The sequence below is a fragment of the Aquila chrysaetos genome, chromosome 12 (genome assembly GCF_900496995.4).
Source record: "Aquila chrysaetos chrysaetos chromosome 12, bAquChr1.4, whole genome shotgun sequence".
NCBI classification, from domain to species: Eukaryota; Metazoa; Chordata; class Aves; order Accipitriformes; family Accipitridae; genus Aquila; species Aquila chrysaetos.
Genome location: NC_044015.1, coordinates 12,277,461 through 12,303,170, shown reverse-complemented (window position 1 = coordinate 12,303,170; position 25,710 = coordinate 12,277,461). Strand labels below are relative to the sequence as shown.

General features: G+C 40.7%; 1 protein-coding gene across 2 annotated transcripts in view; it reads right to left on the bottom strand.

The window, feature by feature from the left end:
- C12H1orf21 (chromosome 12 C1orf21 homolog) overlaps positions 1-25,710 on the bottom strand; it is a 130,556-nt gene that overhangs the window by 43,761 nt on the left and 61,085 nt on the right. For both annotated transcript variants that reach the window (XM_030031871.2, XM_030031872.2), the window contains exon 3: positions 8,684-8,778. In XM_030031871.2, coding sequence (XP_029887731.1) covers positions 8,684-8,778 — 95 coding nt within the window. The remainder of the gene's footprint in view (positions 1-8,683; positions 8,779-25,710) is intronic.

Here is a 25,710-nt window from a genome sequence, read left to right as displayed (position 1 = left end):
CAGCACGGCAACGCAGGCTCGTTTACCGCAAAGTGCATGATAAACTATTACAGGGAACAGTATACATTTCTATACCTCCTCCTGGAAAGCAGCATTGAAAGTTGCACGTTGCAAAGTTGCAGAACATACACACAAATGCCCATGGCCTTGATAACTTCAAGCACAAGGATGACGACAAAGAGAGGATTTGAGAAATGCCCACAAGCTTGTGGCTGCTGGTGGGTGAGTATACTCGGGGCTACGGAGGGACATTGCCGTGCCCATTCGCCTGCCACTGCCAGGGCTCACCACAGCAGCATCCTGCTCAGGCTTCAGATGCTGACATTTATAAACCTTGGATGACGTTGTCTGGAGAAGTCCGACACGTTTCAGCCAACAAGCAGCAATGCTTTAAGTTTTGCACTTTAGGTCCTAGGTAGGACTGCTGTGAAAAAGGACTTCCTTGGCAAAGCAAATTTTCAGCCAGTGCCTAACAGTGAAGGGACAGCAACTTGGCTGGACTTTTAAGAGGACCCTGAACAGAGGGATGCAGCTTATATTGGCAGAGGATTTCAAAACCAGCAGCATTGTTCACTCCCAAAAAGCAACCTTGCCATCACTGCTGACTCCTGTTTCACCAACAGCTCCATGTCCATCTTCCTTCTCAAAAGCATCAGCTTTCCCAGAGAGGGGAAAAAACATCCCAGTCAAACTCACCCATTAAAATGATACAGGCATGGAAAAAACACAACCCATATGGAAAATGATCTACTCCCACAAGTGATGGGAACACTTCTGCAGGTTTTGCAAGAATCCTTTACACTGATGATGTAGCTGATCCTGAAAACTTGCTCCTGACACCTGCCCAAAGCTCTTGGGCATTAGACCTTCATTACTATTTTTTTTTCCTAGCAAACATTAGCAAGACTGCAATTACATGTTGCTTCTGGACACTGTTATTTTAATATGCTTAGAAAGAAATATCTTTTTTTTTTTTTTTTTAAGCTTTCTACTTTAAAATCACATCCATCAAGAGCCTGATAAATTTTATCATTCTACCTCTCAACAGAACACTATGAAGATTCACTCAACGGAGGATGAAAACTGAAACAGGGACCTGTCTGAAGAAATGTATCTGGAGCACAATTAGTGTGTATGTTATTTTCTGACTTGCTAAAAACGTTTTTAATAGTATCCACTTATTTTATAGATTTTCAAAAATTAAATACTAGAGGAAAAATTAATACTTCTTCCACCAAAATAATTTTTAATGGAATCCAGAAGAAAAAGAATATTAATACTCAGAGCAATCATTTACTTTGATGTCTAAATAATATGCAGTGACCCATAAGTGGAATGAGCTAAAACTGTCATAAATTCATTATGACAAACCATTCTTTGAAGAATATCACTGCAAACTTGAAATGAAATGGGCAATATGAAAATGAGCTAATTGTATGGCATTTAAAATAGCTGGCTCTAGTAACAATATCCTTTCTGTGCACTTTTATTTCAGCTTCAAATGCATTTCTTCCAAAAACATTGGAGAGGCTGGTTTATGAAAATTGAAATGTTGTAATTACTTAGTGCTGATAGCAATAGGGCAGCATTCATTTAGGATCTCAGACTTTGAAAAAAAAAAAAACAAAACCAACCCAAAGGATGATTTTATTATTTTAATTTCCCTGGGAAAGGAACCTGGAATATCTGCAGCATAAAATGCACTGATGAGGAGTGGAGGAAAATACATCCAATAAACAACTATATATTCCCAGGGGAATGTCTTAGGTATCATATAACAAAAGTAAAAAGCAAAATTCCTCTTCACCGACTGGGGCACATCATTTGCTTTGCCCAGTCTGTCCCAGCACTGCTCAGAGCAGCTCTGCCTCGAGGAAACGACACCTTTGCCCTTGCAGCTGCCAGGGTCTGGGAGGTTCACAGGCACCCCAGCCTGCCTGCCTGCCTGCCTGCGGGGCGTGGGATGCTGCCTCCTTTATCCTAATGTGAACCCTGCCACCTCTGGCAGAAAGGAGCTTGATACTATGCTCGTCACTCCTTCATTTAGTTACTTTTAAATTTTAATCCCTGGCTTTCATTTACTTACTTATTCTGTAGCTGCGTTTTGTAGCGACAGCTTTTGTTCTGTGGTTTATTTCTTGAACTCGAGAGAGGAGCAGTCCAGATGGGGAGCATCTCTGCGCTGGTCTGCGAGGAGCCTGTGGGACCTGTTTCCACAGACCTCCCTCGGGGCCCCAGGATTTGGCTGATGCAGCATCTAGGCAAAGTGGATGCCTCTCCTTATGGGAAAACGTGTGGGGGAGTAGCCTTGCTTTGTAGCCCTCAACTTCTCTGCTCTCTTTTCCAGCTCTCAGGACTACAGGAGATGCAATGGGTGGGTGGTCTAGCAACCCCTGCACGTTATCAAGTCTCCATGCACATCTGGTGATGCTCACTTTGTCCTTTTAGTATTCTTATGCCCCAGGAACTGAAGAAAAAGGGCATCTCAATTTCTTTTTCCCTCCCAGGATGACCTAAGCTATACTTTTCGGTGGGGTTTTGTGCTTTTCTTCCTGCCTGGATTCCAACACAAGAGCCAACAACGTCTTCAAGCGTTTTGTTGAGCTGAGGCTTTATATCTGAAAATAGGAGAAGGGAAAATAGGGCAGCAAGAGGCAGAGAATTTAATAGTCTCTCCTTTATACACAGAAAGATATCTAGATATCCATCCTTGACAGTGGATAATGAACCAACATGATGCAATCATCCCAACACTCATACCTGGAGCTGACACTGTGCCAGCAGTGGGACAGGGTCTCCTGGTTGATGCTGCATACAGCACCAAAAGCAAATGAGGGGTCAACACAGGATTTAACACACCAAAATTCTTCAGGGTAGACAAAACCCAAGAAAACCTCTTCTTTCAAAGGGCTTGAGTGCTGTCAGTCTTGGGCATTTCTGGTTTCTCTCCCCTTATAAGCAGAGCATGAGCAAGTTCTATCCTGAAATCATGTGTTTTGAAACATGCCATTGTTTCAAAATGGTTTAAAATAAATAATTAGGAAATTACAGCCTGAAATCTTAGTACTGTAGTATACATTAATATGATACTAATTCTAATTTTTACAAAGCTCTTCACCAATGTACTACAACAGTGCTGTGATAAATATAGTTACACACTTAAAACATAGTAATTCAAAGCTTATCTAGAAATAGTAAGCAGCAGTGCCTTTAAACACTTTAAAGTACCAAATTAATTGTATTCCCATGCTTAAATTTGCACTTGTAGTATTTTGCATACATAGAAAGGAAAACACCACAAATACCCCCAATAAATTTATCCCCAGAGAGTGGCAGCTAGCTTATTTCTTTTAGTTAGCTTATTTCTTCTTATTTATTTTAGCACCTAGATTAGGCAGCTTGGTAATAGAATTAAAAAGCTATTTTCCTAAATCGATCTGGAATTCAGACATATGCCAATATTTGCATTACACATCACGAAATGTTTATGATTGATGTATCTACAATACATATTTTGCATACCTATTTAAATATTTATATTATGCACAATATCTTCACTTTCACATATTACATTTTATAGAGCTGTTAGTTGTTTCATTCCTCATTTTCTGCTAGGCTTTTAATTTCATACACTTCATCTATCAGATACTACTGTCTATTTTTAACATATCACTGCAGAAAATGATAACTGGTGTTGAATACAGAGCCACAGAGACTGAGGTTTTGCAATACTAAGTATTACGGAGCTGAATAATAAATGGAGAACAGCAGCTGGGCTGAGAAGCTCGAGACACAGTTAGGAAATAACAGCGCATGCAAGGCTGACAAAAATTACATTTGCAGGTAAGTGGAGTGGAAATTTATACTTATTGGGAAAAAAAAAAAAAAAGAGTAAAACATTGTTTGTGTTATTAAAGGCGGAGTGAGAGATAGCAAAAGCAATGGAGAGAGGCAATCTTCTTCCAACTCCAGCAGGAATACATCTCAAGCTCTAACATGCAATTTCACTATGGAGCTTCAGGACAAAACAGGGGATTATGCCCAATTGTTTGGAGGGTTTGGATAACAAAGAATAAAAATCCCATTAAGTAGCCTTTTGTGCTAATGCAGACCAGAAGAAGATTTCTACTAGTAGAAGTTACAAAAACATCTAAAAACTGAACTGCAATAAATATCAAGTTAACCACCTAACACAAAAAAAAATATAGCTTTAGGTATTTGATACTTTCAGAGGTATCTGTACTATTACAAACCATCTCAGAGGAAAACTGATACAGGTCATCAAGTTTGCCAAAGCAATGCTAAGCTGCATGAATACAACACTCCTTCTTATTTTACCTTTTCTGGCAATGAAATTTTACAATGGAAAGCCATAAGTGCTGCAAGAGTATGGAAATGAGGACAATTAAATTCGTCCTATTATGAATGTTAAATAGGCTGTTATGATTGTACTCTGTATATTTAACATGATGCTGTAGAGCTAAACAGTGAGTCCTTTCCAAACACAAAATTAATAGATCTTTAGAAACAGTAAAATGTGTTATTTATTCCGGTGATACCCGCTTGTAGCAGGTATGTTTTAGAGTAGAATTAGCCTTTTAAAATGTTAATACTTCCTGATTTTTAGCATCTTAGCTTTCCAAAGTAACAAAACCAGGTATGTGACGTATGTGATTAGCCATGATTAGCTTTTGTGCTAAACTCAAAGTTGGTAAAACTCTCTTTGTTTTGGAGAAGGCTTATCATAAAACCCTTAAACAACCCAGAGTCCCCTCCAAAAGATGGGGGAGAGCTCACCTCTGCCCCAGTGGGGTTTTGCTGAGCTGCTGTTGATCCACAGGGAGTTGAGGTTTAGTTTTGACACATGGGGGTTCATCACCTCACTTGGCATGCTGGCACCAAGCTGTGCGTGGAGACAGCATCGTCTTGGCTGTGTCTGAGCCAACAACCCTGCCTGAGCCTAGCCTGCCGGGGGCAAAACCAGCCCTCCTGCCTTCCCAGCCACACTAACCCAGGCCCCTGATAAACCATCACAGCCAGGCCTTCTGCTTCTGAATGCACAAATAACCATCACAGTTGCTTATTTACCTCCAGGAATAATAATACACTCGTGACCTTCTATGTGCAATCACACTTCATTTGAAAGTTAGCACAATTTCCATGTTTTCTTATATACATATATATAGCCCAACACTTGTGATCAAAAAATGTATATAGTATATAGCACAAATTACTTCTTTCTTTCATCTGTCTACTAGTTCTTTACAGATTTGACTCCAAATGTCCCTGTTTTAGCTGAGCAGCTATTAAAGTGTGTGGTGCAGAGTGCCAGCATGCAGTGTAATCCCAGGTCTCCAGCACCTAATCCTGCTACATCCCATTCCTCTCTGCAGGCTACAAGGATGCGTGACTGTCAGCTCAAGATTCTTCCCCACCAAGTGCAATGTGTCTGGCTTCATTTTGAGGATGGAGATCCCAGGCAGGATGCTCAGGAAGGTGCCAGGAGCCAGAGGTACCAGGAATGAAACCAGGACCAGAGAGATCCCAGCAGCAAGTGGAGAACTGGAGGAACAACCTGCATAAAGAAGTGAATCAGGCTGATGGATACAAAGGAACGGCAGGAAAACAGTAAGTGACTTTGCCAGAGTTTGAAACAAGCTTGGCTTTTTAATCTTTTCTTCCTTTCTGACCCCCCCCCCCCGCCCCCGCCTTGTCAAGAGCCTACATTTCAATTCAAGGAGGCCTTTGATTCTGCCAGAAAATGTCTTCACATGGAGCATCTTCTGTTTCACCTGGCACACAGCCCTAGCACAGCCATTCCCATTGTCAATACATCTTGGGAGTATTTCTGCTTTACAATGTCAGCCTTGCTCAAGTTTAGAGCCCTGCTTATGCCTCAGGTTGAAGCTGAGAAGATGGTGATTCACTGACAGAGCCTCATCTCTCCCACAGATACCCACACTTGTACCAGCCCTTCCCCAGCTCTCTCCTTAAACAGAATAAAAGCCTGGGACCCTGACCACAGGACCCCAATACAAAACAACAACTTGCCTCGTGTCTGCCATGTCCTCCCATTCTCTTTATCTACTTGCATGACCTTTTTTTTTTTTCCCAGACTCAGAAAAATTGCAACACCAAAGGCAGAGATGGCACCACATCAAAGAGCTTAAGTTACAAGTGAAGCGGTTTTATTTTCACTTGAGCAGAGATTTTTTTTTTTTGAGTGAGACTTCAAAATACCTTAAAAAAGTAACAGTGATGATAATGGGACCCCAAAATTCTGTGGCATCTGAATAACATAATTCAAGCACAAGTATCAGAGGATAAAATAACCCATACCAGAACAGTTCCCAAGGAACAGACTATAAAGACATTCAGGTTATACATCTCATCTGGGCCATGTTTCTGAAGGAGATGTGAATTAGCAGCGCTGTGACAATAAAGAAACATGGGATTAAGAAACAAGAGAGGAGGAAAAAAGGCTGGTCAATTCTCCCACCGCCTTTTCTTGTTAATAAAATTTCTGTTGCCTGGAAATGGCTGATGAGAAGACGGGATTACGTAAGCGCTTGCCAACTTTTCACATGTTAAGAAAACTAAAGCCTGAGTGATGGGTAGCTTAACCCATCTCCTAAGCAGTGAACTAAAATATGTTTACTAAGGAGAACTCGAACAGTGAAACCCCTTTAAAAAATCCAGGAGTGACAAGCACTTGACAATTCCCAGGATTAAAAAGCTGCATACATTACAGACAATGTAATCTACTTATAGTAAGATGAGGCAAAGGAAAATAAAGCCTTTTTGGTGTGCAAGATGGTTTTTGTTTTAAAGTATGTACATCCTGTCTGATTGAAGACTTTCTTGTGTTATTGCCTTTTTCCCCTGATAGATATGACAGAGAAGAGAGCTATACCAGCCCTCCAACTCCATATTAAGTTATATTTTCCAACAAACCCACTGCTCCCATCAAATGTGACCCGTCAATAATAAAATAATAAGCACTGTGCTGTAGAAACGTCTCTTCCTGAATTTAATCAGGCTAACACTTAAGTGCTACAAGAAAGCAGGCACTAACAAAAGTGCAAAATATCTCTATTTAGTTTTGAATACAACTTCAGCGACTGTGTCACCTCAGCACACGTAAGCTTTCCTGAACTATTCCTTGTTGTCATTCAAGTGGCATGTTACCTTTTGCAAATATTCTAATTTTAACTACAGCTGAAGGGTAGTTTAAAATTTAACCTGCTAGACTTTTCCATTTTTTTATGAAAAAAAACCCCTGAGGATTGTGCTCATTCTTCCTTTTTCTCTGTTTACCAACAAAGCACTGGGGTCTCTAAAATGAGCAAAAAAAATCTTACAGTCACACTTTTTCCAGTTCAGAAGAAAGGTGCTTTCACTGGTGATAAAGCTGAATGCACTGTGGATGCTGCTAGAAAAGGTGATAGTCTCAGCAATGTTTCTGAGGCACTAAAAAACCCCCAAATCCTGCTGCAAACTGAAGTTGCGTTTTCCACTGGAGCATCAGCAGTGCAAAATTGCAGGCGGCAAATACCTAACCCGGGGACTGAAGCAGAAATCGTGTTGCCTGCTGCTCAACCTCCACTTGAGCAATAAGGTTAGGCCAGCAAAATAAACTCTGCTATTTACTACAGGAACGGACGTGTAGTTGTGCAATGCAAGTATGCGTGTCTAGAAGATGGAATATAAAGTATCCAGGTTGCCTGGAGCTCACTTACATCTTAAGGAAAAGAAAAAAAACCTCAAACAGTGGATTTTTGTAGAGCTGCCCAATGACGGCAAAAGGCAAATCCTCAGCTGGTGATAATGGTTATGTTTCCACTGAACTCTGCTGATGATGTTCCCCCAGTCTTACTGATGGAGGGAAAAACCAAACAATCCTACGTGAAGGAAAGCTGCAATCAATGAGTGGAACGAGATGTGAAATTTTGCACCCAACTATTATAATTGTGAGATGTCTTCAAAAAGTTAAACTGCACAAAGCCCCAGTCAGCCAATTACAAAACATTCCTTCAGCTTTAGAAGAGAAGAAATGACTTCTCAGAAAGGCCAGAATGACTCAACTGTGATTTTTAAGCTGCTTCAACAGCACCCTAGTTATTTCAAGTAGTACTAAGACTTTACCTGAGACTTCCTTCCCGTAAGTGGAACTATGAGCCTGCAAGGTACTCAAATCAGGGAAAAAGAAACACACACAAAAAGATTCTTGCGACCGCTGTGTTATGAATATACTGCATTTTCTATTCCAAACTGCCTTCCCTGTGAATTTTAAAATATGTAAAACCAGGAAGCACAGAGCAAATAATATCTACATAAGTAGGTCATTTTCTCAATGGCAGTGCACTGCTGTTTTACTACCAACTCGTTTGCAATATAGACACATACATTTCAAAGCGCGTATATTCGGATCTGCAAAGGAGGTGAGCAAGCATAATTGTGGAAGCACTTGCTCCAAGATCAAGTGGAGCCTAATTCAGAAAAACAAGCAGGAAAAAGTCATATTTTGCACCTTCTATGCAAGCTTCACAGCGAGTTATGACATTTTGGAGAAAATCCTCTTGCTGTGTGTAAGCTGTAGCTTGAATGTGCTGCACGTTGCATATTTCATTACAAAAGCAGAGCCATGTTATTTCATTAGATAAGCGATAAGTTCAATCCTTACCAAGTTTTCTTGGTTCCTGGCTGCTATTTTCTGATCATCTTCTCCCCCATTTTTCATGTATTTGACCTCTTCCACTGGTTTGATCCTATACTCATCTGAGCACCAAGAAAAAAAAAAGAAAAAAAAAATTTTGAACCAGTGTAGTTCAACAGCTGGGGAAAAAACCAAACTAAAACCAAAACAGCTGACTAGAAAAGACCCTAATTAAGCAAAGCAGCTAAAAATTACATGTATATAGTTTCAAAAGCTTAAATGTGACTGACACCAAGGAAGTTTTTCCTGACTGAAGCTTCAGTAAGAATTTCCAGTTCTGGCTTCCAGAAATTTTTCAGTAGCTCTCTGATCTAGTATAGTCATGGCACCACAAACGGGGAATGTTCAGTATGTACTCTCCCGCAGATCCCTAGTTTTCTGTATAATATGTTCAATACAAACAATTTCTTTGCTCCTGCATCCTCCCTGGATTTTTATTATCAGAGGGCAAACAAGCAATGTACAGTAGTTACTACAGAGAAGAGTCTGCTCATGGATGTTCCTTGCATTGAAAAAACCTCCTCTGAAAAGCAATGCTAATGGAGGCTATTTAAAATTTAAGTAAAGAGCTAGAAAAAAAAAAAACCACACCAAAAGCCACTGTTGGGTTTTTTTAATTTCATTTTTTCCTGCACTATTTTAACTGAGCTAAAGCAAAAAGTACACAATGCACAGTCATACAACAATTTCCGGAGAAAAGGTTCTATGCTGAACCGTCTTCCTCTCCCCACTCTTAACGCCCCAACCATTTGTCCTGGTTTCAGCTGGGATAGAGTTAATTTTCTGTCTACTAGCTGGTATAGTGTTATGTCTTGGATTTAGGATGAGAAGAATGTTGATAACACACTGATGTTTTCAGTTGTTGCTAAGTAGTGCTTAGACTAAGTCAAGAATTTTTTCAGCTTCTCATGCCCAGCCAGCAAGAAGGCTGGAGGGGCACACGAAGTTAGGAGGGGACACAGCCAGGGCAGCTGACCCCAGCTGGCCAAAGGGGTATTCCATACCATGTGATGTCATGCCCAGTATATAAACTGGGGGGAGTTGGCCAGGGCAATCGCTGCTCGGGAACTAACTGGGCATCGGTCGGTGAGTGGTGAGCAATTGCATTGTGCATCACTTGCTTTGTATATTCCAATCCTTTTATTGTTATTGTCATTTTATTATTATTATCATTATTATTTTCTTCCTTTCTGTCCTATTAAACTGTTCTTATCTCAACCCAGGAGCTTTACTTTTTTTCCCCAATTCTCTCCCCCATCCCACTGGGTGGGGGGGGAAGTGAGTAAGCGGCTGTGTGGTGTTTACTTGCTGGTTGAGGTTAAACCGTGACACCATTTTTCCTGCACATGAATGTTACCCAGATAGAAATCCAGCGTGAAAGTAAGTAATAAGAAAAGTAAGATTCCTAGTTTGCCCTTAATATTTATCAACTAGGCGTTTCAGCTCTTCAAATAATAAATTCCCAGTGCCAGTACAGAAATATTATCTAACATACATGTGCTATCCCACAGTAAACAGCCTCACCGAAACTTGAATAAAGGGTTTTTTTCCTTTGGTAGGACAAGAAGGGTTTTGGTGATTATTCTTTCTAGCTGGGGAAAAGAGTGCTTGCAGTACCAACACTGCCTTTTCTCAGCCCCTATTACAGCTTTTTGCTCTGGTTACCTTTGTAGCACATGAATCTATCAGAAAAACACCAAGAGTTTTGTACCCACACTCCCCCAGGCACGATATATAATGCAGAAGAGAAACTTTACCCCATGAAAGTTGAAAATGTTAATACAAAATTGAATGAGACACAGTACACTGGGAATAAAAGGCAAAACCTGGGCAAATTAAAAGAAACCACACAAAGTTTATTCTTTTTCATTGGGTTTTCAAGCAATTTATTTCACTTGCTAAGGGAAAAAGAAAACACAAATGGATTATTCTAGGTTACTGTATTGTTAAAAAAAAAAACAACAAAATTATTTAGAAGGAAGCTTGTTTTCAGAAAACTGTTAACCACAGAGTGTATAAGTTAAATAAGCTTAACTTTGAAAACCAATCTTTTTTAAAAAAAATATAACATGGTTTTGCATTTTGCGTAGTCCATACTTAAATGCTTTTTTTATTATAGAGTTTAAATAAAACTGTGAATTTATCAAATAGCAGCATCTCAGGTGCAGAGGCTCAAAACAGATGAAGAATTTAAGACAATATTATTAGATTGGTAAATGTGAACAACCTCCTTAAATTTCTTTTCTCTTTTTTAAATGGAATTTAGGTAATCTGGAGGTGACAATTCATAAAACCAAAAAGGCTGAACACAATAAAGCCTGAGAATTAGAAGTACTTGATTGACTGCAACATCTAACTTACATTTTTCTCACTCCTTCAATGATCTCTGTTGTGATTAGCAATAAAACCCACATGCAGAAAAAGCATAAAACTCCCACGGTGGTATGTAGGGATTTGAACAGGAAAACAGATGAGAAAGAGAAAATAGCACAAAGGAACTTTGCACAACCCACAGCTGGTCCACATTAACTAGAAGAGAGGCATGTTCAACCCAGCCTTGTAAAAAATGAGTAAGGTATGGAGGTCCTGATGTTCAGTGGCAAAAATAACCTCTGAAACATGTCTCCTGCTTATTCCAAGAGATTAATTGTGACTGAACACTGAGTGCACACCCGCACAGCAAACCATCCTATGCAGACTGCATGTAAGGGATGCTTCCTTGGAAGACATCATATCTTATAGCAAGTGGACCAGTGCACTGATGAGCCGATGACTGATAATCAGATTTATATATGAAAGTTTGATACAGTTCGATAGCATGGAGGCAAGATGGGAAGGAGGAGTTTTGTTGGAAACTTAATTCTGTATTTCTTCTGTAACCGACTGTAAGAGAATGCTGTCAAGCATTGCTGTTTGGGTGTGTGAGCTAAGGACATGCTGGTACCTGGCTTCCCAATCTTTATCATCACCATCATGACAACACTCCCGTAATTATTGCACCATTACTACTTACAAATTTATGCTGCTTTTACCGGAGGAACAGAATAGAATAGAACAGAACTATTTCAGTTGGAAGGGACCTACAATGATCATCTAGTCCAACTGCCTGACCAATTCAGGGCTGACCAAAAGTTGAAGCATGTTGTTAAGGGCATTGGCCAAATGCCTCTTAAACACTGACAGGCTTGGGGCACCACCACCTCTCTAGGAAGCCTGTTCCAGGGTTTGACCACCCTCTCGGTAAAGAAATGCTTCCTCATGTCCAGTCTAAACCTCCCCTGGTGCAACTTTGAACCATTCCTATGCGTCCTGTCCCTGGATCCCAGGGAGAAGAGCTCAGCACCTCCCTCTCCACTTCCCCTCCTCAAGAAGCTGTAGAGAGCAATGAGGTCGCCCCTCAGCCTCCTTTTCTCCAAGCTACACAAACCCAGAGTCCTCAGCCGCTCCTCACAGGACATGCCTTCCAGCCCTGTCACCAGCTTGGCTGCCTTCCTCTGGACACATTCGAGTACCTTCACATCCTTCTTAAACAGTGGGGCCCAGAGCTGCACACACAGTACTCCAGGTGAGGCCACACCAATGCTGAATACAGCAGGATAATCCCCTCTCTTGACCAACTGGTTATGCTGTGTTTGATGCGGTTTGCCCTCTTGGCTGCCCCGGCACACTGCTGGCTCCTATTGAGCCTGCTGCCCACCAGCACCTCCAGATCCCCTTCTGCAGGGCTGCTCTCCAGCCACTCCTCTCCCAGTTTATACTTGTGCCCAGCAGTACTCCATCCCAGGTGCAGAATCCGGCATTTGGACTTGTTAAATTTCACCCCACTAACCATAGCCCAATGCTCCAATCTATCTAGATCCCTCTGCAAGGCCTCCTGTCCCTCAAGAGAGTCAACAGCACCTCCCAGTTTGCTATCATCAGCAAACACCCTAATGGTGCATTCAACTCCTGCATCCAGATCACTGATAATCATGTTGAACAGCACTGGCCCTAGCACTGAGCCCCGAGGAACACCGCTGGTGACCAGTCGCCAGCCAGATGTAGCCCCATTCACTACAACCCTCTGAGCTCTGCCCTTCAGCCAGTTCTTCACCCAGCACACCGTGAACCCGCTCATCCCACAGTTGGACAACTTGTCCAGAAGGATGCTGTGAGGGCCTTACTAAAATCCAGAAAAACTACATCTACCGCCCTCCCTTCATCCACTGGGCGGGTGGCCTTATCATAGAAGGATATCAAATTAATTAAACAGGACTTTCCATTTGTGAACCCATGTCGACTGTGCCCAAAGATTGCATTATTCTTTAAATGCCTTTCAATAGTACCCAGTATAAACTTCTCCATAATTTTTCCAGGAACTGAGGTAACTGAGGTTAGACTAACAGGTCTGTAGCTCCCTGGGTCTTCCCTCACGCCCTTTTTGTAGACTGGAGTAACACTGGCTAGCTTCCAGTCAGCAGGGACCTCCCCAGGCTCCCGAGACCTTTGGACAATGATCGAGAGGGGTCCTGCCGTAACATCCGTTAGCTCCTTCAGTACTCTGGGGTGAATCCCATCAGGCCCCACAGACTTGTGAACATTCAGCTGATACAGCTGGCCTCTTACGACTTCAGTGTCCACAAATGGAAAGTCACTGTTCCCACACTTGTGGTCCTCCAAGTCAGAGGACCAGGCAGCCCAAGGTCTATCAGCATTATTAAAGACTGAGGCAAAAAATGCATTCAATGCCTCTGCTTTTTCTTCATGCCTATCAGTCAGGTGACCATCTTCAACCAGTATTGGTCCAATGTTTTCCTTAGACCTCCTCTTGCTATTAACCTCAGTAGAGATCTCCCTGAATTGTGTATGATTCATAAAGACAATAGACGTTAGAGAACCTGTGGACAGAGTCAGGCCAGGTGAGGGTAAGGATTATGATATGGACATAGGACAATTAAGGAATACTTGAGCTGCCCGGGCAGCCTGTTCCCACTCTTCGTGGTTATGCGAATTTCTAGGCCACGCTTCCTTTCCAGCTTCAGCTCCACACGAGTCTTTTTAGAGATCATCATCAACAAAAGTTCTCAAAAATGTAATTTTAAATTCACATTTAACATGGGCACAGATCCTTCAAATGCTGCATCGTTTGCCAGATGCATCAAGCAGCCTTGAAATGGTGGCAAAGAGCTTTAAACAGATTTCTTTTGTAATATCCACAGATATTTACAACAGTGCTAGTAAATCTGCTTCCCCTCAGTACTTTGCTTATGAATACAATAACTATTCAATGATCTGTGCAGCATAGCACAGTTGGCATTACTGTTCCCTCCATCCTACCAACTGCAGGAAAAGTGCAGACGCCTGGACAATTCATGCCTGAGAGATGCAGCAGCAAGAAAGTTTCCAAATATAAACCAGTCATTTTTCATTACCTTTTTGGGACAAATTGAATACACCACACCAACTAACAAGAGAAATCCACCTTCTTCTTAGGAGAGTACAGATAAAAGAAATTCAAGAGGTCAAAGTAGAAGATGCCTGCTTCTGTAGATGTTAGTAGAATTACTCTTTTAATAGAAAGTATCTTACAAAATTAATAGTGTCATGGCTCTATTATATGGTGTGTGTTTGAGAAATCTCTACTTGTATTGCAAAAAGCAATGTAAATTTGACACAATCTAAAACTGACGACCTGCATTAAAGGCCAAGAGACTACCTCTTGGGCATAAGATACATTAAGAAAGCAGCAGGCCGAGTGGCCAACACCCAGTCTTCAGTCCCTAAATAAATGATTAACAGACAGGAGTGCCAAGCAGCTAGCAGCTCCATCAAATCCCCATGTTTTGAGCAAGTGGTGCATGCACCATCATCAGACAAACAGGCAAACACAGCACTGGCCTGTGGAAAGTGAATGACAAACCTAATTTCAGTTACTGGGAGCAGAAGAGAGGACTGAGCCATGAACAACTGTTTTATCAGATACACACAGAGATAAAGGGACTGGATCAGCGATGTTAAGTTTGAAGCAACACTATTACTCATAAGCTCTCATAATTTCCTATCATAGACAAAATATTTTCCTTAAAATAGGGAGAAAAATACAACATATTGGCAACATTAGCTCATATTGAGTAGTCACTTGCTGGAGGCAGGTATAAATAGATATGATTCCACTTTCAAAGGAGGAAAAAAATCAGCTAAGTAATTATACTGCCACAGAAAGAAAAAGGAGGAATATCCAGCTGACTGCAAGCCCTACAGTTTCCCAGGTACGAGGCGGCATACCTGGAAACATCCACTTTCTGAACTAGCTGAGGCACTGAGGAAAAACCACACCTCTAACTAATTTCAATAGTCATTTAACTAGGCTGCTTAAATATAAGTAACTGCCTGAATCACAGATAAAATGTTGATATTTATACTTGCAACCTTCCTTCTATCCGAGGAGAAACACTAAATTTTGGTCACAGGTCTCCCTCTAGCATTTACAGTACTCAATGACACAAATTTTACCCTTCACATTCACATTGAACTCCCCCCCCCCCCCCCTTTTTTTTCCCCTGGATCAAGCTAAGCTGTAAAATCTCTTCATTTTTATGGGCCTGTCACAAGTCTGTTCAAGTGGAGACCTGACATGAGAAATGCAGAACAATTCCTGAAAGCAATGGGACCAGTCAATATTTAGCACGTTCCCAGCCAAGACTGTTGACTGCAATGAGCAGTCAACCAACAGGGCAACCAAAGGGTGCAAAGGAGGAGAAGGCGGTAGCGAGCAGCTTAGCTGGGGAGGACACTGCTAGTTGGCGTAATGGAGAAGAAATTGAGTCTGATGCGTAACACCTTGCTCTTCACAGATAAGACAACAGTCATTATTTCAAATACACTAAATATAGCAATTAAATTCACATAATTATTTGCAGAAGACAGGTCTTGCACTATATTATGTTATTATTGGGAAGACACAACTACATATAGACTTTTTTGACTAGGTGAAAATAACATTTATCTTTTATAGATATGGTTTATATATATAAGATAGGGTGTTCAGAAACCACAAATTCTGAGCTATTTATGAGATTGTTCTTGTTCTAAAGTTACTGTCAGGATGAAAACACTGCAGATGCAGAAGAATGTGTGTTTAAGCAACAGACAGACCATGAAGTATGTCGTGGCGTGTATGGTCATTAATGGCTTTAAGTGAACACGAAAATTAGATTAAAGACAGGTTGGAGGAATGGTCCTTTGATGCCTTCCCTAAAGGTAACACCTTTAGGTATTTGCAAAAAACTGCCAACCAGGTTTTGCCTCATAAGGTAAGAGTTGGAATTGAAAAAGTAAAGGATGCTAAATTCACCTTTTGATTTTTACATTCTGATTTCTACTAAAGTAAATACAGCTTTTTGAGATATTTTGGTCTGAGCGATCAGAAACGAACCCAGAGAAATCCTGAATCCGACTGAGATCAAGTAGGACCTAATTAAGTTTGACAGTCAACAAGACCTTTAAAACTGTAAGAAGTTCAGGATAAAGCAAATTATACAAAGTTCTATGCATATTTACCTTGCTCTACCTTGCTAAAGAGTAATATCTTTTTTCTTTTTCCTAAATACAGTCTTACATCAAAACCAAAAGTGAAACATCTTTATGCTGCTGTCCTGTGCAAAACTAAAAATTGAGTAGTGAATATGATAAAAATTTTACGACACTATCACTCAGTGTGTGGTATATCATATATAACGAGAAATACATCTTTATGTTCCTTTCACATGTAAAAGTAAAAACCAAGTATTGTCTTCCATTGTGTGGTATATTATATAAAAGGAGAAGATTTCCAACAAGACAAATGGAGGAGGAATGGGTTTACAGGACTGCCACAGCAAATACTGAGTTGAAGAAAAGCAGCCCAACTGGACTGAAAGAAAAACAACATAAGTCAACCACAAATAAAAGACAGAAATATTGTCGAGTATAACACCCACCACAAAATCCACCACGGGATATAAACCAGAAAGCAGTAACACCTCTAGCACAAAACTCTTTGGAAGGGCAAGGGAAGAAGAATTTTTAAGTTGAATATGCTGCAAAAATTCTCAGTAGGCAAATCTTATGAATGAAGATCTCCATCTGGAAACAGATAATTCTACTCAAACATGTCACTCGGTTGCCATGGCAATGTGACAATGAAAAAGTGCACTCATTAATAATGATTTCAGTGATAAATGAGCATATCAACTTATAATATTGAAACAATTACTAGATATGGGGAAAAAAGAAAACTGTGGTTGTTCCTATCAGAAAAATTTCTTCAGTGCTTCCAGACAACACTATAAGTGCCATTACCACAGCAACATTGGCAATGTCGCTATTTCTGGCTCAGTTAAAGTAAAACAACACCAGAAAAAAGTGTAACTCCATCAAATGTATCTGGACCCACTGTGACTTTTGGAGAAATCTTCTGTTAAACATCAAGTCTTTACAAAATAAAATAAATAAATAAATAAAATGCTGATTTACATTGCATTCCCATTTCAGACATCTAAGGATGAACAGATTTGGCTCTGCTGTCATCAACAGGGACAATGGGTGAGCCTCTCTTCTCTATTTTTAGTGATGTATCAAGTATCAGACAGGAGGTAAGTGGTACTTCAGCCACACCACCAAGAAGAAAGTTTCTAACTACATCTGCATCTTCCTGTGTTCCATATTTTTCTTTAGTATCTCTTTCCTTTCTATTGAAGGACATGCCAAGATTTATCCTTCATCCATAATAAAACACATGTCTATTCTGTAAAATACGAACTTTTTGTTTAACAAATTTTTCTGTACCATACTTATTTCTGCCAGGTGTGGAAAGTACTCCTACTGCTGTGACCACGAGGAATGCCATGGATCAAAGATTCATGTGCTCTCCGCTCTCAAAGACTTGAAACCTAAAAGCTATATTTAGATAAAGGACCGAATTGCTCTTTCTAAAAATATTTGTTAAAAACCCTAAGAGATCTTGATGCAATTTAACTGAAACATATAACAGCAAGTGAGCCACTTAGATGCTAAACACAAAACATGCCAAACATCATCTACAGTGCCATTGCAAAGGAGGAGTACTCTGAGCTCCACAGCTACGCTGGTAGGACATGAGCAGTGGTGGGCTTAACTCTTGAAAGAGTCAGGCAAGACATCAGGAAAAATCTTTAACTGCATAGACAGTCAAGGAGTAGAATTAGAATTAGATTGCTTGGGTGGTTGCAGTTTCCATCATCAGAGTCATCAGCCTCAAGTGCCACAGGTTAAAGTCCATACTGTTGTGGAGCACAGGAGTGATGAGATGAGCTACTCAGATTATTCCAGCTCTGTTACTGTATGTGGGTATCAGCTGCCTGGATACCAGCAGAAGCTATGTCAAAGATTCAAAAAAAAGTCAAGTTAGAGAAAGAAGTTTCAAAAATCCTGTTTCTCCAACTAAATAGTAGGTAATGGAGGACATCTAAGTTATCTTCTTAGCTCCAACTTCAAGCACTCAAAGAAAGTAGCATCTACATGGTTCTTTTGATTCTACATGGTTGTTTCGATTCTGACTTAATTGCTGAGATTCGCAGCTGTGGGGGTGGATTTCCAATCCACCTGGATATGGGTTGAGAGTGAAATTTCACTGGAGATCAACCAGCCTTGAGTGAGCAGCCCATTGTCTTCCTTTGTCATCAACCCTCAAAGCTATCAATTCACAGGCAATTCTAGATCCTAGTGATCATGTTGTTTTTACTAACATGAACTAAATAGAAAAAACAGCTTAGGAAATAAGCCAAGCCATTTTTCTCAAACGTCCAGCTGAAAATGCTCATTCAGATTTCCCAAATGAAGTTACCTCACCTTAATCCAATCAAAAATACAGCCGCTGCTGGAAGCTGAGGCAGTGGACACCACCAGATATTAAACAGAAAACAGGTGCACAAACAACACACCAATTCTGCCAACAAAATATAAATCATCTGACAGAAAAGCTGTTTAAATATCTAAATGTACTACACAGATTGCAGCACATCAGGAAAGACCACCCTCAAGTATTTTTTCTTCTTCCTACACAATCCTAACATGTGCCTAAGGAATGCTACCTACTGCTTCTGCACAAGGCAGATGTGACTGCTAGGGTTGGTTTTTTAGGGGAAAAAAGGAGATTGAGACATTCAGCATAATAAAAAACAGACCCCGTGTGGAGGACTTTGGCAGTATTGAAAGGACACTTGCCCTAAAGTTAGGCAAGACAGGGGTTGCTCTTTTCTAAACTATCAAGCAGTTCCTACTACAGCCCTATGTCACATCCAGTGCTTTATGAAACCTTAATTCCCTCAAGGATGATGCTTACTTGAAAAATTTTAGCAAATTCCCTTCTATTTTATCAGACTACCCTTTTCCAGGCCCAAGTCATGACAGCTTTCAAGTGTTCCCCTGAGGCCAACAGGTTTGACAGGAACACAGCTCCATTAACTTTCATGGACATCATCTCGATCTTTGCTGCTGTAGAAGCACAAAACCTCATATTGCCATATTAACTCATCCTTCATTAATGCTGTCAGAAGTTTCCAGTACTGCAAACTGCTTGCAGCTCTCGATCCTTTGGGCATCTCCGTCCTCTCCCACCAAAGGCCCAGCCTGACTTCTGCCTGTGGAAGAAGGTGTCATTCCAACACCTGAGATGCTGCTGCTCATCAAGTGCCTCAGTTTATGTACCTTGGGTTTTCTGATTTCTTTTCCCTCTGATCTAATAAAGTGCCAGATGATGATGAAGCCATAATTTAACTCCCTTGTTTCCATAGGTTTAATTTTTAAATTTGGTACCCAACTTGCAGAGACACACCACTGTACACAGGAGATGTGCTGCTGTATCAAGGAGGTCATTACTTGGTTCCTTCTACTACTTGGTTTCTTCTTGGCCAAAAAGTTCCCAAGGTTACTCTATGTCTAGACTGTCACATAGTCTAAGTACTGTGAAAACTATAGCTGTACGTATCATTTTCTATCACATTATGCATAAAGGATCATGTTAACCAACGTTGCACCAGGGGCACAGGCCCACTACAGTCTATCTGCTAGGTCTACCTTAGTGGTAGGTAGATCAGAGGAGTACTTTGGCAGGGGTGGGTGGGTGGGGGAAATATATATATATATATATATATATATACACACATACATACACACACACACATACATATTGGTGTGCAATCAATCAATAGAGTTGTTTTGTGGGGAGTATTTCTTCCGTAAAGATTCCTGCTTCATATGCAATCTCTCTATTAACACTATGTGGAAGAAAAAAGACAACTCACCATGGTTTGCACAACTGGCTTCCTTGCATGCAGGCCATACCCCCCTAGGTCTACAGACTGAGGCAGGAGGACAGTTCACTGGTCAGGGTAAAACCTAAATCTTCTCCTGCTCTAGCTCAGACTTCCTCCATGCTCCTCAGGGTTAAATCTCTTTAAGTGAGGAGAAGTATGGGAACATGCATGAACAAGTAGAAGACACTGAGTACCCAAAACTACTTGAAAAACAGTTCTTGAGGACAAGAGGGCTCATGGATGTGTGTGCGTGTGGTAGGGGGAGGATCAGAAATCTTAAAAGCCCCTGGACCCATGAAGGAAGGCAATGCTCTGCTGCTGCTCTGCTCCATCATGGCTCCCTGACAAGAAGGTCAGGGACCCTCTGGCCAACTCCACCAACAAAACCCTCCAGCCAGGTACACACTGCCAGCGGCTGGTTCAGTCATGGGGAAACGTACCACAACCTTAGAGGCCATTTCATTACCTCAGAAAAAGACTTAAAAATACAATCTCAACATCCTAAAATCCAGTTACTGCTAAACACGCAATTTCTGCCTCGCTTGTACTCTCTTTAATGATACAATCTCCAGATCTTTTAGACACCCATTCATATATAAGATCTGAGGAAACTCCATATATAAGATGGTATTGAAAAAACAGCCACGTGATCGTATAATTAGAGACTTTCGTGCACTCGTCTGTAATTAAGAAGCCAAAAACAGTGCTGGTGGTGTGCACTCATAACCATCTTTCAGTTACCCAGATTTTTGCTTGCTGAAACTATGTAACTCTCCCTCTATATATACATATACACATACACACTTTTTTTTACCCTTTTTTTTTTTTTTTATTTAATTAACACATAACTTTGAGCCAGACACCAGGTTGTTCAAAGGAAACCATTTCTCAGGTGGAGGAGATTACAGTCACGGTGCTCAGCAGGAAGGATACTCAGCAAACGCAATTATCTAGCCCACTAAAAAGATCAAATTGAGAAATGAAAGCAGGAGAGGAAACAAACAGCAGAGAGATTAATTAAAGGAACAGATAGGAGGAAAACAAAGGGTCTGTGCCTTGAAAATATTGGTGTTCATAAGAAGACATCAGGTAGGTTTTTGGACTGAGGTTGCACAATCCTGCCCCAGCATCCCCAGACCATGACAGGAGCAGCACAGGGCCAGCCCCACACAGGACTCCCTGCATCTTGAGGGAGCTGGAAGTTCAGCATTTCCAATCGCTTACTACATTTGAACACCCCAAACTTATTTTCAAACAAAACTGTGTGACCCTGCCTTGAAGAAAACACTTTTTGCCACTCAGAAACTACAATAGCAAAGCTTGAAGAATTGGCTTTGCTGCCATAAACCTCTTCGTTGTGGAAGGGAGAGACAAGAGAGAATAGGAATGGCGAGGGAGCAAATCTGCAAATGTAACATAAACCACAACACAAGAAGGGCTAAACCTTCCCCTATGATCCAACTAGGTGGCAAAAACCTAGCAAGCTTGTAGGTGGTGATGGTAAGTCCTCCTCGGCTGCAGAGGAGAGGCAGGCACCATCCTCCCTCTTCTCCACGTCACATCCTGGAAACTGTCTTGATACCAACCCAAAAGTTGTCACCTTGGCCAATCTAGACAGCACAGCACAGCCAGGTCAGAAAAGCTACTTCAACTCCATTTTACTGCTCTGTTTTTAAATTCTCCCTTAGAAAGGTGAAAAAAAACCCCAAAACACCAAGCACTAAATATTTAATTCTTTTCAGGTTTTTCAACATCATTAATGAAACTCCCAACCTCTGCTGACTCTCACCCAGCCGGCATCTGTCTACGTACTCCACTGCAAAACATTTATTATTTTAGCACAGAACCTGTCCAGGACTCTTCAGATTCCAGAAAAAATACCTAACTGACCATTACTGTGAGCATCCCTTGTACAGCAATGAAGGTCCTGCTCCTTACAGCCCCACTAATGTATTGACCAATTGCTCTAGACACCAAAAGCTCACCTGAACTGAGCTGCCCCAAGAGTTCCCCGAAAGAAAAAGATCATTATCACTCCACACCCCCCAAATTCCTATTATTGCAAATACATGACAAGGTGTCTTCAGTTTCCTTGTCAATAAAAAAGCCGATTCCTCTTTACTTAAGAATTAATGCCATTCTCAATCGGTCTCAATATTAAATGAGATTGGTGCCCTGCAACGTCTGACTTGTAATGGATTTTCACAACCTTTCTGGCATAGTACCTTTCTTCTATTAATATTAGTCTATCAAGTTTTCACTGCTCATGTACCTCAAAGAATATTTGTAAATCAACAGCTACTTCATTTTTATTAATTGCATTATGAAAGGGACAGAATAATTATCCAGGACCAGTAATGTACTGGAGATTTATGATAATCACAAATGTCCCCTCATTGCTAGTAGTTCTGTAAGCCAAGAGGGGAGGGGTGGACTAATGAAAACTTGATTTATAAAATACAGCACACATTTCCAGATGCAAAAGATACAAAAGTTAATTATATTACTTACAGGCCATCCGAAGAGCTACAAAATTAGCCTATAGGAAAGATTAATATTTTACTCTGGTTACAATGTTCAGAGTTAATTTCTTATCTCTGAAAGATGCCTACTTCCCTGAGCAGCATCCATGTTGCAAAAGCTTTATCTAAAGCCCCGAATGCAAACACCTACCACCCACATGCGCCAATGGAGGCATATCGTTCAAGCAATCAACAGTAATGATGAGAACACCCTAAGAAATTCCTGGAACCAGAGCAACACTGGGTAGCGAGGGATTGCCTGGCTCACAGCCCTGTCCACTCACAGGAGATGTCTGGTTTAATATCTCCATCTCACCATATATGCCAAGCCACAAATTAACTCCCAATTCTCTGCAGTATGTAGTCAGTGCTCTTCCATGCCGTCTCGTATCATTAACGATCTTCTCCCTTGTCCCTGCTGTCATCACAAACATAACCTGTTTATGAGACTAGAAGTACTCGTCCCCATTTGCTGCCTGCTGTCTTGCAACCACATCAAAGACACTCCGTGCAAATAATACATGAACACGCACATTTAGGATATGCTGGAAGTGCAAAGATGACTGGGTAGAAAAGAAAAGAAAAAGAAATTTTAAAAAGCTAGTGATTTTCCATGCCTCCTCCCCTTTCCTTTGGGCAACACTTTTAAAAAGAAAGCAAAATATCAGTATGTGAAAAAAGGAAGTTTTTAATAATGGCTAAAAAAAAAAAAAAATCAAAATAAGAAATGTGTGCTTAGAGCACTTATATTAACGAGCACTTTCAGCCTAATGAGATCTCAAGATCCACCCAGTTCCTACAGTTACAAATTCGATATACACTTGATGACAAAGTACAGGGAATAAAATGTATGTAATTTTAATAAATACAACCATTAAAACAATTTAGGAGACTTCCATGAAAAAAACCCTACAACCCCTTTTTTCCCTTTGAATAGATTAAGATCATTCCTGAAACCATAAATCCTGAGACAAAGGCAACTTCATACTATTTCCCAGTATTGGAGAACACGTAGTGCTCCGTGCCTCTATCGCCTGAACAGCCCCTTGCAGCACTTACGTTACAAGAACAGAAAGGAAATATATAATTTAAGAGCACCCTAATCCTGATCCTTTTTGCCAAAGCCCCCCCCTCATACAGATAAGAAGAAAAGGCGTGTGGCAGGGCACGATTACACCCACTCAGCAGAAGCCAGGCTTTGTTTTTTATAAGTCCACGAGGCAGCAATCTCAACGTTTCCAAATTTTCCAATTTTTTTGGGTGCAAGCTCAAGACAGAACACTGTCAGTCTTGGGCCTCGGACCAGGACAACATGCGACTGCTGTGTTATAGGATTTATTTAAAATACCCATTATGTCTCAGTGTTTTGGAGAAGTACCCAATGGAAAAATGCCTCCTACATTAGCATACGGATGTTGCGCTGTAGTCTGAGCACATAGGACAACGAAGCATTTCGGCAGCTTTTTAGAAACTGAAGTTTCAAAGCAACTAACCTGTAAAGGCATCTTTGGCTGTGCACGTGAGGGTACACAAATACTTACCGGTCAGGTAGGTATCTTTTCCTTGTATTTGATAGGCGTTTCTACCAGTAGACACTCCTACTATAAAATTACAGCCTTGTGCTGCTGAAATGAATACGCATCCATGCAGCTTCACAAGGCTTACCTGGGGAATCAGAGAATTATCCCCCAGACTGAGGATTTCATGGCCAAATTAAAGTCTTTGGGGTTGGGTTTTTTTGTTTGTTTGTTTGGTTGGTTGGTTTTTTTACTTTGTGGCCAAGTAATACAAGACTTGGAAAATGACAAAAGGAACACTGCAGTAATTGAAAGAATGTGGCATTTTTACCATGATTTCTCCTTGTTTGCACCTAGAGGTAGGCAATGAATGCCAAAGATTCTGTCTTTAAAAGATTAAGTAAAAAAAAAAAAAAAAAAAAAAAAAAAGTTTGTACCATAAAATAAACAGATTTCCTCCAGCACCAAGGCTGCCAGAAAATACATCCTGGCTTCTTTCTAGCAAATACCAAAGGCAGATGTATGCCCCTATTTATAGTACACTAATGCAATTGTGAAATGCATACCTCATGCACTTTATTTGTATTCAACTTTGACTATACTCTTCATGAAGCTAAACAGCTTGTGGGAAGGGTCATTCCCCAGAATAGAACTACGTTAACTCTCTCCACATATCAACTGCTTGCAGAGACTTGGGGGTGCCCTCAGAGTCCTCCATCCTCTGGTACATCTCCTTCAGGTGCTCTGACACTGACAGGCAGATTTCAAAAGGTGAAAGCTTACGTTAAACCAAGAAGCAGGGAAGTTATGACCTGCCTGTGATTAATTTCTCCCTCCAAAATGGGGATAACAACTGTTTCTCCACCTTGGTTCACCTTCTTTCTTTATACTATAAATCCCCACTAAAGGTGCTGAGTCTGACTGCGTGCGTATCATGCCAAACCCAGCAGACACCAGGCTGGAAACCCAGGCATCTCTGCAAAGCAGATAACAAACAGTAGCTGTACCAGAGAACATCTGTATAAATACAGTGCACTTACACTAAGTAGAATGACTTTGTGGAATAATTCCCTCACCTAATACCATGACAAAGGGTTGTAAACATTGCAAGACGATTAACCGCCAGAAGAAGGTAACTATAGAGTCTGAAGGCTATCTAGTTAATTTATGGACACCTGCTCTGCTTTAAATCCAACTCTTTTTAAGGTGTCAAGCAATTTCAAATTCATTCCTACACAAGAGAAAAACTTATAAAATTATGTTTCAGAAAAAAAAATATGCAGGAGTCATCTTCTCTTTCTTCAGTTTTCCTATTGCAAAATTATCCGCACACATTTTCAACCATTCCAAAGCTAAGTTAAATGCTTAAGTTAAATGTTTGATGTCGAACTGTATACTAAGGTAAAAGAGCTGCAAAGAAGAAAGGCGCTTTGCAACTCCTGGCTAGATAGCAAACAAAAGCTACAGGGATTATTTTTTAAGCTAAGGGCCATACAGTACTACACCAGCTTAGTCATTGGATACAACAATCTCAAAAAGCAGCAACAAAAAATAAGAATTTGTTTTGTTAAATTTAGTCACTTGTTCTCTGCTTACAGGTAGGAAAACCTCAGCAACATTTATATGGCAAAGATCTGCTATCC